The following is a 12,717-nucleotide window of genomic DNA, read 5'->3' as shown; positions in this document are numbered from 1 at the left end:
GGCTGCTATTCGACATGTTACTGCTGTCAAAATCAGAAATTAAGAAATCAATGGCGAAATAAAGGAATTTTTTGCCACATGCCTACTACAGTCATTTTAATTAAAAGATGAAACTTTTATACAACACTAAACTAAATTGACATCCCCACCGCGTCTGTATCTTAGCTGTGGCCTAACTTGTGCGTCCGTGCAGTTTGCAATCAGCTGGAAAAATGTTTAGATTATTAACAAAATTGTTAAACAATTATTGTAAAAAATTAAATATTAAAAATTTAAAAGGATTTATACGTTTAAAAACCTTTAAGACTTTAAAGTATACTTGTTTACATAACAAATACAATGCGTTTGTATGCTGTACACCTTTTTGTTCATCCAATTCTTTTTGGGTTCTGCACGATGTACCGTGTCCATTGTGACATCATTTGCTTGGTTGGTATCCAGATATTCAGGTATCGTATGGTCCTTATCCAGATGAATAGGTGCGAGTTTATCGGAATCCCTGTTGACTTTGCGTCCAGATTTAATGAGGCAAAAGAATGTGAAGCTCTTTAATTAAATTTTAAAACGTTCTCAAATACAACAGTTTGTACACCTTATACCTTAAAGAACAGGGCTTTGCTTGAAGTGGAATAAGATCAATATAATTTATTCTTCAATTTCAGCATCTCCCTTCAGAATTTTAAGGCTGTTTTTCTTGGCTGTGTAATGGCTATGAAATATGCTCAAGGCAATAGTTGTCCATTCCAGGGTTAGCGATATGGTCCATCAACTTCAATAGCATAAAGAAAATCAATTGAACCTAAAGATAACATTAGATATTTCATAATTATTTTGATAACTCGTAATAAAGCTATAAATTCAACTGTTAACTACATCACGAAACGTTTAGCAGAGCAGAACGGCTGTTGTGTGTAATAGGATTGTCGGAAAGTTTCCGTCTCCTTTTGCAGTTTATCCAAGTCTTTTAAAAGAAATTGGCGGATATGTTCCAAAAAGCGGAGAAGCAAGTGGAAAAGAGAGAAAAATTAATTTCGAGTAACGAACACGCGGAGAAAAGACGAGAGGAACAAATTCGTCGCTCAAATCAATCGAAAGATACAAATGAAAATGAAATGAGAAGTTCTCAAGCAACAATCCAAGTGCAAAACAGCTGAAATACTATACTAACAATACTATACAACTGCAATACTACCGAGCACTGAATACTATCCAATATTCTAACCCCCATACTCTTACTCGTAAAGGAATATTCTCTGAAATGTAAAGAAAATTTGTTATATTTTTTACTTTTAAAAATGTAGTAGGCTAGTGGAGGAAGCAGGAAGCCTCTGGGGGTTCCATAAATGATGCGTGCCTTCAAACACAAGGCACCTGGTTACAATTATTCTATAGGTAACAACGTCGTGTTACATTAACGCCTTTCAACTCCTCCCCCTTTGCAGAAAAGATTTCCAATCAAGATGAATTTGGAAAATTAATAAATATTAGACATTACCCATTTTCCTAGAATATAGCAGACCAGATTCCGTACATTGGCATGCCGTAACACAGAACCCAGAGTGCGAAGGGAGCTGAGATCATACTTTTCGACATGTTCGTCGCCGTATTTCAATAATAATCGAATGGCCGTAGGAGCTGCATACAATTGGTTAATTTTTAGACGCTGGACAGTCTCCCAATATCGACCTGTTGGGAAAACGAGAATGATGTAACGTCAACATTTGAGATCAAATGAATAAGTCAAATCGAGACCTGGATTGGGATATGTTGGCGTACTCTCGAACAAAAGAGTCGTGACTCCGTTGGTACACGACGTAAGAATGGCCCGTGATCCATCCAATGTCAGCCACGCAACCAAAAATGTCTCCTTCTTTGCAATCGAAAACTAAACTATGTGTCAACGACGCATAAAGAAGATAGCCAGCTTGGGAATGAACAATCCCTTTAGGGTTTCCGGTGCTGCCGGATGTGTAGAGCTTAAACAGCAAATCTTCGCTGTCCAAAACGGCCGGTTCACATTCGCCGCTCTCTTTAACCATCGCCTGACAAAAATTTGCCGTTGGTTAATGTTACACTTAATAGAAAAATTAATTATTTTAAACCAACCTCATCGAGATCGACGTCAAGAGGTGATGAAACGACAGGATTTCCTGTTCTTTTGGCTACGAGAATAGTTTTAACAGTCGGACATTTTTCAACCGCTGTCACAACCGTTTTCTTCAATTCAATTAATTTGCCACCTCGCACCCCTTGGTCAGCAGTAATTATTATTTTAGCTTCAGCTATAGTCACAAACAATATAATATTAATTAAACGATTTAAATAAAGTGAAATGTAAAGAATGGATATACCTCCGAAGGAATTGAAGGAACTGTTAAGGCAATTCTTAACCATTGGCAATTTACCACATGCTTAATTAATTCCACCCTGTGCGGGAAGGAGAAAACATTGCCGGGACTCACGGCCTTAAGTCCCTCCCCGCTGCGAGTATAGTATCGTGATCAACGTCAAGGCAAATATTGACCGTATCTGCTATTACATAACTAGACACTGTAAATGTTTATCTCAACAAATTAGTAACTACTTGAAAAATGAATAAAAGAATTCAAACTAACTTGGTTTGAGTCACTCTTGAAATGTGAAGTGGATGTAACGAATTCCCATCAATGAAGGCCTGGGATCAAACTAAGAAATTACAAGTAAAAAATTTTATACATGCGAAAATACATAACAACAATACATAACACATAGGACAGGTGCCAACCTACTTCGTCTGCATATCATATTATTTTATGAACGCTAGGACTCTATGGCGCTGTTTTCGTTTACGAATCATTTCTTTTTCTTTTTAAAAAATACCTAAACTAATTTGGCCTTGAAGGTCATTCGAGTCAATAATAGATATCTATTTGTTTTTGGTTTTCGGTTTCTTTCCCTGTTGGACCAGTCCGCTGGGTAATCCCCGTTTCAATAAACGATAGATTGTCCATAGCCACGTATACTAAACAAATAATACCAGACCATGATTATCTAGACTGGAATTGGTTTGGGGCATGTCAGATCGATTATTATCATCGTAAGACGGGTGGGACATTGTTGTACGCCGTAGTACTCGAAAGTTGGCTACTGCTGTAATAGACCGGTATATGAGAGACGGCCTAACCCTGCTGAACGAAAAAACCTTTTTAATTTAAATTCTTTTGCGACACTCGGCAGAGTAGATGCGCGAGAGGTTTGATAACGACGCCAAAGGCTGGCGAGAGAAGAGTTCGCCACCTTGTCCCATCAATTTCTCGAGTTTAAATTCTTTAAATTTTCCTTTGGCAGTTTAACCGAAACAAAATCGTTGCAAATTCACTGCGAGAGAATATAATTCCGGCCTTGTATATAAGAATGTATAGGGGAAAAGACGAAAGAAATGGAAGATCCCATCTCGGACAAAATTGTCAGTTCTTTCTTTTTATTTCGAATTTACGAATAGAAATGACGTAAAAAACCGTGGATGAAAAATAAATTCAATTTCAGTCAATAATTGATATCTACAGTAATTGTTTTTATTTTTCCTTTACTTGTTCGAGCAGTCCGCAGGTTAATCCTCGCTTCAATAAACGTTAGATTGTCCAATCCAATGTCCATAGCCACGAGCAAAACAAATTACATCAGATTGTCAAATTTCTAATCGCTGAATTTATCTTCTCTCGACAGGAATATTATGTAAACACACAGAATCCAACGCAACAATGGGTCGAACTATATAAATTGAAACGCACGTCGAGTTGGAAAATATTGGTTCATTATAATTCCGAAAAATTAAAAATTCTTGAAAATGAATGTCGGCACAGACATTTGGGGAATGGAATTTTAAGGAGGGGAGGGAATTCGTTCGACTGCAATTCATTAAGGAATAGGACGCACAAACAAATTTTCTATCTGTAAACATGTAGACGTGACAAGAAAAAGACAAACAATTTAAATTGCCAAATTTACAAAATGCGGGTCGGACTAGAAATGAGAGAAAATTCAATCACAACTAATTCGTTAACGAATTGAAATTTTTCAAAAATCTTTTCACGGTTGCTGTGAATGGGTGAATATAAACTGGCGTATCTATTTTAAAAAATAAGAGCGGGGGACTTGAAAAACTAATTTTGATTGCCAGTTTTAGCGAATGGGACATAAACTGAGCGGAATCTTTTCTGCCAAAAGATGGAAGAAGATGGAAATGATTTATTGCAACTTTTGTCCTAATAAAAATGTACGGCGTATATTTTATTTTTTAGTCGCTGACGTGCGAAGATAAAACTTGAAGTGGAGTCATGATCATTTTCAACCCTAAACTAATTTCAGGGCATTCGAGTCAATATTGATTTACATTTGGTTTTATTTTTCTTCTCTTTTCCCTGTTTTACCATGTCCGCAAGGTAATCCCCACTTAAAAAAACGGTAGATTGTCCATAGCCACGTACAAAACAAATAATACTATTGTACCATGACATTCAAAATTCTAATCGAAAACTTATCTGCTTTCGACAGGGATTATAAGTAAACACAAAGACCCGTTTATCTCGATTTTTCACTAACCTTTAGTCAAACGCAACAACGAGTCGAACTATATAAATTGAAACGCACGTCGAGTTGTAAAACACAGTCTCACTATAATTACGACAAACTAAAGAATGGCGCATTTTTCTGTAGTTTCACTCACCCAAGTTGTTTTGCTGTTGGTTTTCATCTGCTGGACGACGAGTTCAACTGGCGCTGCCTTTTCCTTGGAGGAAGAATTCCTACAACTGAAGGAAAATTATGTGAGAATTAATTAAAATTTCCTTTTCACGCGAACGATGCTTCTCTTTTTGACAGTCCACTTCAATTTATTATTGTTGATGTCTTATTGTTATTTAATTTATTGTCAATAGATTCAAATGAAACAAGTCGTGAAAAATTTGGAGGCCAGAGATGAAAAATTGAAAAGTTTGGAATCGACAGCGATTGAACAGCAGGGAAAAGTGACACAACTGGAGGCCAAAATGACACAACTGGAGTCGCAAGGCGAACTAAATGTAAGTCCTTACTGTTTCATTTAATTTAGAGTTTCACTGTGGGTAAAACACTTTTGGTTTTCTATGACAGAATGAACTAAGACAAGACTTGGCATTGAAAGTAACTCAATTAGAAGCCAAAAATGTCCAACTGGAAGTCAAAATTCAGGACCAAGAAAGAATTTTAACTTCCTTTTTGGAAGCGGCTGAACTTCCGGTTTCCACTGATTCAAAATTATTTCCAATTAAAAAAGAAATTTCAATTCATTCAACTGGAAAGAGCGGAATCCCAAGGACATGCAGAGGACTCCGTGCGGCCGATCCTTCACTTTCATCCGGAATGCACTGGATCGATCCGGACGGACAAGGTGTCGGCGATGACCCAATTTACGTTTACTGCGATATGACATCAGGTGAAATACTTAAATTTTCAATTAAAGTAAAATTATCTTATTTATTTATCATTTTTCCATTAAAAAACAGGATCGACTTCAATTCTACACGATAGTGAATCTTCTTTAAATGTGGGCCACTGCGCCAAGGCCGGATGTTATTCACGTTCCATCAACTACAATTCGTCAATGGGACAAATAAAAGCTTTGATGGAATTATCCACTGAATGCCATCAGTCAATTAGAGTCAGTTTCAGTTGATCAGTTTAATTTTTAACGTTCTTAATTCTTAGTTTTATTATTAGTACGACTGCAACTATGCCCCATTCGAGTTAAATGGCGTCGCTTATTCCTGGTGGGACGACAGAGAAGATAATGCGCAATACTTTTGGGCCGGAAGTAACACGGGCGGAGTTCACACCTGCCAGTGCGGAATTGATGCAAATTGCGTCGATTCGGCGGTGAAATGCAACTGTGACACGATTTCACCAATTCAATTAGTCGACGACGGTGTGTTACGGTTCTCATGTTTGTATACAATTAAGATTAATAAAATTAATTTTGTTTGCAGGTGTCATAACCGACAAAAATGTTCTGCCCGTCACTCGTTTGAATTTCGGACGAACTCAACTGGAAACTTCATCCGGCGTCCACACGCTCGGCCGACTCGTGTGCACTGGATCAGTGACTTTGACTGGACTGCCAAAGTCGTGCAAAGATTTGTGGTTGATTGGCCACACCCTGAACGGATTTTATTCCGTCATGGGATCGGCGATGATGGAATCCGTTTACTGCGATTTCACTAAACCAACTGACGATGCGGGTAAATGTTTCAAATTTTCACGAATTATTAAGTAGCAATTATCTAATTTTTAATTCTATAATTGATGAAAAGGTTTCCAGAAATTTATCGGATACGCCGACGTCAAATCGGCGCCCGTCCATTTCTACGTCCAGAGAAATTCGTCATTTTACACCAAAGACACTCCGATTCCGTTCGACTTGGCGTTGGTGAACGAGGGAAATGCCATGGATTTGACATCGGGGAAATTCACGGCACCACGACCGGGAATTTATTTCTTCTCATTCGCGGGACTGGCGCGTCTTTTAAATTCTTCATTTTCTGCTGATTTTTGGTCTTATCTTTATTTGAACGGGAATAAAATTGGGTCGAGTCGTGTTTACGAGTATAACGAACCCGTTGATCAATATAGTCCGTTGACCCTCCAGTCGACGCTGAACCTGAAAAAAGGCGACCAAGTCTGGCTGCAGATTAATTATTATTCTCCTTCATCCTCGTATTTGCTTGACAACGGTAACCACCACACCCATTTCACGGGTTTCATGTTGGAGGAAGAAATTATTGCGTCCCTTTGAGGTTCAACTTCATTGGCAACTGCGCGACACTTTTTATGACACGAACATTTTTGTTTCATGTTGACACGCAATTTTGGGGAGGAAGGGAATTTTAAGGGGGAAGGGTAATAAACTCATTCGTTTCCAATTCATTAAGGAATGGACTTTTCTTTACCAAAATTAAACTGTGGATGTAATTACACTTAGTGAATACACTAACCAAGTTTCAAAATTCTATCTGTAAAATTCTAGACGTGACCATCAAAAAACCAATTTTGATTGCCAAATTTACAAAAAGTGGGAGGCCTTGAAATGGGAGAAAATTCATTCGCCTCTAGTTCAACTACGGATCGGAATTTCCAAATAATTTTTTCACAGAAGAATTAACATTTCAGTTGTGCACTCGTCCAGAAAAAATGGCTTTTCCATCTCTAAAATCAAGGGCAGGGGACGTGAAAAACTTATTTTAATTGCCAGATATAAAAATTGATTTTATTTTGTTATTTTAAAATTTCTCTTGGAATTAACACGAAAACGATGCAACTACACATCTCGTTTATCTTTTAAAACGTTTTTCACTATTTCAATTTTATTTAATTAAATTTTCGTTCGACTCCCATTCGTGAAGGAGTGGGAATATCATTACCAAAATTGAACTGTCGATGCAAATAAACCTTTTTAATGCACAAACAAATGTTCAGGTTTCTATTTGCAAAACCCTAGACGCGACAAGGGGAAAACCGATTTGGATTGCCAGATTTACAATATAGAGGGTAGTCTAGAAATGGGGGAAAATTTATTTGCTTTTGATTTGTTAACCGATTGGAATTTTCTCAAAATTTCTACACAGTTCTATACAAAATTATAGTTTTGTATGACTCAACGAAAATTCGCAGATACTATCTGCACAATCAAGGGCAGGGAATTTGATTAAGCCTCTCCCCCCCCCCAACTACAAAAATAAATTCAATTGCCAAACACTGCTTGAAATCACGTAAAAATTCAAGCTGATATTTTAAAAAAGCAAATTTAAAAAAATGTTTAAATCAATAAAACAAAAAACTAATTTTGGGACTAAAAAAAATTTGGAAGGGGAAAAAATTCGATCGACTCCAATTCGGGGAGGAAGGGAAATTTCTGGACGAAAATTGAACAGTGGATGCAACTATGCATTTATAATGCACAAACAAATTTTCAAGTTTCTACCTATAAAAATGTGGACGTGACAAGAAGAAAACCAAATTTGTTTGCCAAATTTACAATATGTGTGTTATAGGGGGTGGACTTGGAATGAGAGAAAATTTATTCGTCTCTAATTCACTTACGGAATGGAATTTCCAAATAATTTTTTTATTGATGAATTCACATTTTAATTGTGCAATCGTCCAGGAAAAATCGCGTGTCTATCTCTAAAAATAAGGGCAGGAGACGTGAAAAACTCATTTTGATTGCCGTTAAATTAATTGATTTTCCCCCAAAAAATTGAAATTTCTCAATTTGTTTTCCTGTCGCAGCTCGAAATGAAATAAATCAACCCGAGAATGAAACGCTTACTACGCATCTCGTTCATCTTTAGTAAATGCATTTCACTCCGTTTTAATTGGCAAAATTAATTTTACCTGCGGTATAAAATGGACAGTCGCACGGTATGAAAAAGGTGAACAAACAAACGGTCGTTAAATAACAAAATGTCAGACCTTTGGTCTTACGTAAGTGTTGGTCAACACTTTCAATTTAATGAAACGATTGCTAATACAAATTGGCCCACGTAATCAGTTGGCAATTCGCAATTAAAATTAAAATTCACGACAAGTACAAAAATTTAGCTTTCGTCTTCATCCTCATATTTGCATGACAGCAGTTGGCATTTGACCCATTTTTGTGTTTCATGATGGAGTAGGAAATTATGGCGCGACCCTTTGAGTTTGACATCCAAAATGAACGTCAATCATTTGGAGAAAAGAATTTTAAGGGGGAAGGGAAGATAATTCATTCGTTTCCAATTCATTAAGGGATGGGAATTTCTTTACAAAAATTGAACTGTGGATGTAATTACACTTACTAAATACACAAGCCAAGTTTGAAGTTTCTATCCATAAAACTCTAGACGTTACAAACAAAAAACCAATTTTAATTGCCAGATTGACCAAAAAGGTCGGACTAGAAATGGGAGAAAATTAATTCGCCTAAAATTCGTTAACGGATTGGAATTTTTCAAAAATCTTTTCACAGTTACAAGGGTGCGTATCACTATGACGGAATCGCAGTAGTAAAAAGGCGCTTAAGTATCGTACTATAATAATTTGTATCACTAGTAAAATTGAAATTGGCTACAGTGTATCATTAGTAAAACGTATCTCAAATAATAACGTTCGGTAGAAATTTAAAATTTTCTAAATAATTTATTTATTTCATAGAAACAAATGGTCAATAGTAAATTGTTTCATAATTCTTTTTCAAAATTTCGTGTGGAAAGGGAAAGTGATACAGTAGTATTTTGTAGTATAACGACAACGTCTCGTTAGTAACAGGCATCAACAGTAACACCACACTATGATCCAGATTGATATTCACGGCTTCGCGTGATGATCCCGAATGTAAATTTCACGGCTTTGCCGTGGATGATACCGAATTTAATTTCACGGCTTCGCCGTGGATAATAATAAAATTATGTTCACGGCTTCGCCATGGATGATAATAATATGATGTTCACGGCTTCGCCGTGATTGTGATTCGGGAGTTACCAACTTTATAACCTAACCTAACCAAACCTAACCAAACCTAACCTAACCTGATGTTACTTGTGAACAGAAATACTAGCGAGACAATTTATCAATGCAACGAAGTTCTTATGATACAAGAACCATAAGAACGAAGTTCTTATGAGACATTTTACTTAAAGAACTAGTTATTAATGGGTACTGTTTTGACTTTTGAGTTACTAAACAATCAAATTATTATATATTATATTATTATATAATTATTATATAGTGGTATACTTATGGAACACTTTACTTTCAACACTGTATCATTATGAGCAAAAAAAAAAGCTGTTATTTATGGCAACTGTTACTAGTGCGATTCCGTCACTCTGAGATGCACCCAGTTACGCATAGCATTATTACTATAGACTTTCACCGCTGAACATAAATTGGCGTATCTATCTTTAAAAATAAGAGCGGGGTTATTGAAAAAACTCATTTTGATTGAAAGTTTTACCAAAAAATAACATTTTAAATTTATTTGTCTATCGCAGCTCAAAATTAAATCAAATCAACATGAGAACGAAACTCGTTTAGTGTCTACGTTATCGCGTTTTGCTTTGGTAATTGCGTTTCACTTTTGCGGCTTTAATTTCCATAATTTTAACCTCCATCACAAACCGCATGAAATGGCGCGCCATTTGATTTTCGTTCGCGGTGAAAAGACGAAAAATCAACGGCCATTTTTAAAAAAGAAATAAAAGTCCAACATTTTCATTTCATTTCAATCGTGTCGTGCGAATCAATCATGCCAAATGGGCAAGTCATCAGTCAAAACATGGCAATTGAAATTACGCGTCCGGTACAAAAAGTTCTTACCTGCTGCCTCCATTTTGATGAATGTCGCGTGGTGTTGCGGGGACTTGTGGCTCATCAGGTGAGTGGAATTTTCTGCATCTTGTGTCGAGAGTCTCGTTCGGCCATTCACGGACACTTCATGAGGGATCAACTGTGATTTGTATCCTCTGCTGATTAATACGTCAACTTCAATCTCCACAATCTCACTAGAATCAAACAAATAAATGGTTTCAACTTTGACACAACACTGTGAACTGAGTTTTTGGCAGACTTGTGGGCAAACAATTTCCTAACTTGACGAGATTTTTAAAAACGAGTTTCAGTTTTGATTTGGAACTGCAGACGAACATTTGTGAGAAGAAGCGGTGATGCCAAATTTATAATGGAAACAAAACGGAAAACTGAAAAAAAATGTTTTTTAAATCTTTTCTTTCTCTTTTTATTGCCAATGTTAAAATTTCATTGACCTCCAGCAATTTTGATTAAAATACTAAGAGATATGACACTCGGACTAACCTAGCAAATTTAAAAAAAAAAACCGTATGTGTTATAGTTACGTCAGAAAATGGCATCGCAAGTTCAATTTGTCTCAATCTTCTTAATATTAATTTCACAAAGCTCAGTGTGGATCCCAAGGCGAGAACGGCTTGACAAAGTCTTTAAGTTGAAGTAGAATTATTAACTGCAAACTTATCCAATTCCAAGAGAGAGAGGCGGCGAGAAGCTGTATAGGTAACGGCAGATGTTCTTTCGGCTAATCGGATCAATTCTGCTTGTGGCATCAATCTTGTCTTAAGGAAATCAATATCGATCTTAACTTATTACGGAAACCAAAATTCACACTTCTCTTTCTTGTCCACCTTCTTTCGCCCCCTGGGCTGCTATTCGACATGTTACTGCTGTCAAAATCAGAAATTAAGAAATCAATGGCGAAATCAAGGAATTTTTGCCAAATGCCTACTACAGTCATTTTAATTAAAAGATGAAACTTTTATACAACACTAAACTGAATTGACATCCCCACCGCGTCTGTATCTTAGCTGTGGCCTAACTTGTGCGTCCGTGCAGTTTGCAATCAGCTGGAAAAATGTTTAGATTATTAACAAAATTGTTGAACAATTATTGTAAAAAATTAAATATTAATCAATCCAAAAGGATTTATACGTTTTAAAACCTTTAAGACTTTAAAGTATACTTGTTAACATAACAAATACAATGCGTTTGTATGCTGTACACCTTTTTGTTCATCCAATTCTTTTTGGGTTCTGCACGATGTACCGTGTCCATTGTGACATCATTTGCTTGGTCGGTATCCAGATATTCAGGTATCCTATGGTCCTTATCCAGATGAGTCGGTGCGAGTTTATCGGAATCCCTGTCTTTGCGTCCAGATTTAATGAGGCAAAAGAATGTGAAGCTCATTAATTAAATTTTAAAACGTTCTCAAATACAACGGTTTTTACTTTATGTTACACCTTATACCTTAAACGACAGGGCTGTGCTTGAAGTGGAATATGATCAATATAATTTATTCTTCAATTTCAGCAATCTCCCTTCAGAATTTTGAAGGCTGTTCTTCTTGGCTGTGTAATGGCTATAAAATATGCTCAAGGCAATAGTTGTCCATTCCAGGGTTAGCGATATGGTCCATCAACTACAATATAGAATAAAGAAAATCAATTGAACCTAATAAAGATAACATTAGATATTTCATAACTATTTTGATAAAACGTAATAAAGCTATAAATTCAACTGTTACCTACATCACGAAACGTTTAGCAGAGCAGAACGGCTGTTGTGTGTAATAGGATTGTTGGCAAGTTTCCGTCTCCTTTTGCAGTTTTTCCAAGTCTTTTAAAAGAAATTGGCGGATATGTTCAAAAAAGCGGAGAAGCAAGTGGAAAAGAGAGAAAAATTAATTTCGAGTAATAAAGACGCGGAGAAAAGACGAGAGGAACAAATTCGTCGCTCAAATCAATCGAAAGATATAAATGAAAATGAAATGAGAAGTTCTCAAGCAACAATCCAAGTGCAAAACAGCTGCAATACTATACTTACAATACTATACATCTGCAATACTACCGAGCACTGAATACTATCCAATATTCTAACCCTCATACTCTTACTCGTAAAGGAATATTCTCTGAAATATAAAGAAAATTTTTTATATTATTTTTTACTTTTAAAAATGTCGATAATAAGTTTCCAGGAAGCTGACTGTGGGTTCCATAAATGGTGCGTGCCTTCAAGAACAAGGCACCTGGTTACAATTATTCTATAGGTAACAACGTCGTGTTACATCATTGCCTTTCAACTCCTCCCCCTTTGCAGAAAAGATTTCCCATCAAGATGAATTTGGAAAATTAATAA

At 36.3% G+C, this 12,717-nt stretch overlaps 3 protein-coding genes across 3 annotated transcripts in view; 1 reads left to right on the top strand and 2 right to left on the bottom strand.

Moving 5' to 3' along the window:
* The window catches only part of LOC124336387 (calcium uniporter protein, mitochondrial-like), an 878,707-nt gene that overhangs the window by 538,142 nt on the left and 327,848 nt on the right, over positions 1 to 12,717 (bottom strand). The gene's annotated exons all lie outside the window — the stretch shown is intronic.
* On the bottom strand, positions 1,650 to 2,394 carry LOC124336675 (acetyl-coenzyme A synthetase 2-like, mitochondrial). Its single transcript, XM_046790461.1, has 4 exons — positions 2,352 to 2,394; positions 2,107 to 2,282; positions 1,753 to 2,042; positions 1,650 to 1,686 (listed from the first exon to the last, which is right to left on the bottom strand). The coding sequence occupies exons 1-4, from the start codon at positions 2,392 to 2,394 to the stop codon at positions 1,650 to 1,652; spliced, it is 546 nt and encodes a 181-aa protein (XP_046646417.1).
* LOC124336159 lies at positions 4,654 to 7,033 on the top strand. Its single transcript, XM_046789851.1, has 7 exons — positions 4,654 to 4,805; positions 4,917 to 5,060; positions 5,131 to 5,452; positions 5,523 to 5,677; positions 5,737 to 5,941; positions 6,003 to 6,254; positions 6,327 to 7,033. Exons 1-7 carry the CDS (start codon positions 4,677 to 4,679, stop codon positions 6,806 to 6,808), a joined length of 1,689 nt encoding a protein of 562 aa, XP_046645807.1. The 5' UTR covers positions 4,654 to 4,676; the 3' UTR covers positions 6,809 to 7,033.

Source organism: Daphnia pulicaria, chromosome 4, assembly GCF_021234035.1.
Source record: "Daphnia pulicaria isolate SC F1-1A chromosome 4, SC_F0-13Bv2, whole genome shotgun sequence".
Taxonomy (NCBI): domain Eukaryota; kingdom Metazoa; phylum Arthropoda; class Branchiopoda; order Diplostraca; family Daphniidae; genus Daphnia; species Daphnia pulicaria.
The sequence above is the reverse complement of the archived record's forward strand: the minus strand, read 5'-3'. Positions and strand labels throughout refer to the sequence as shown.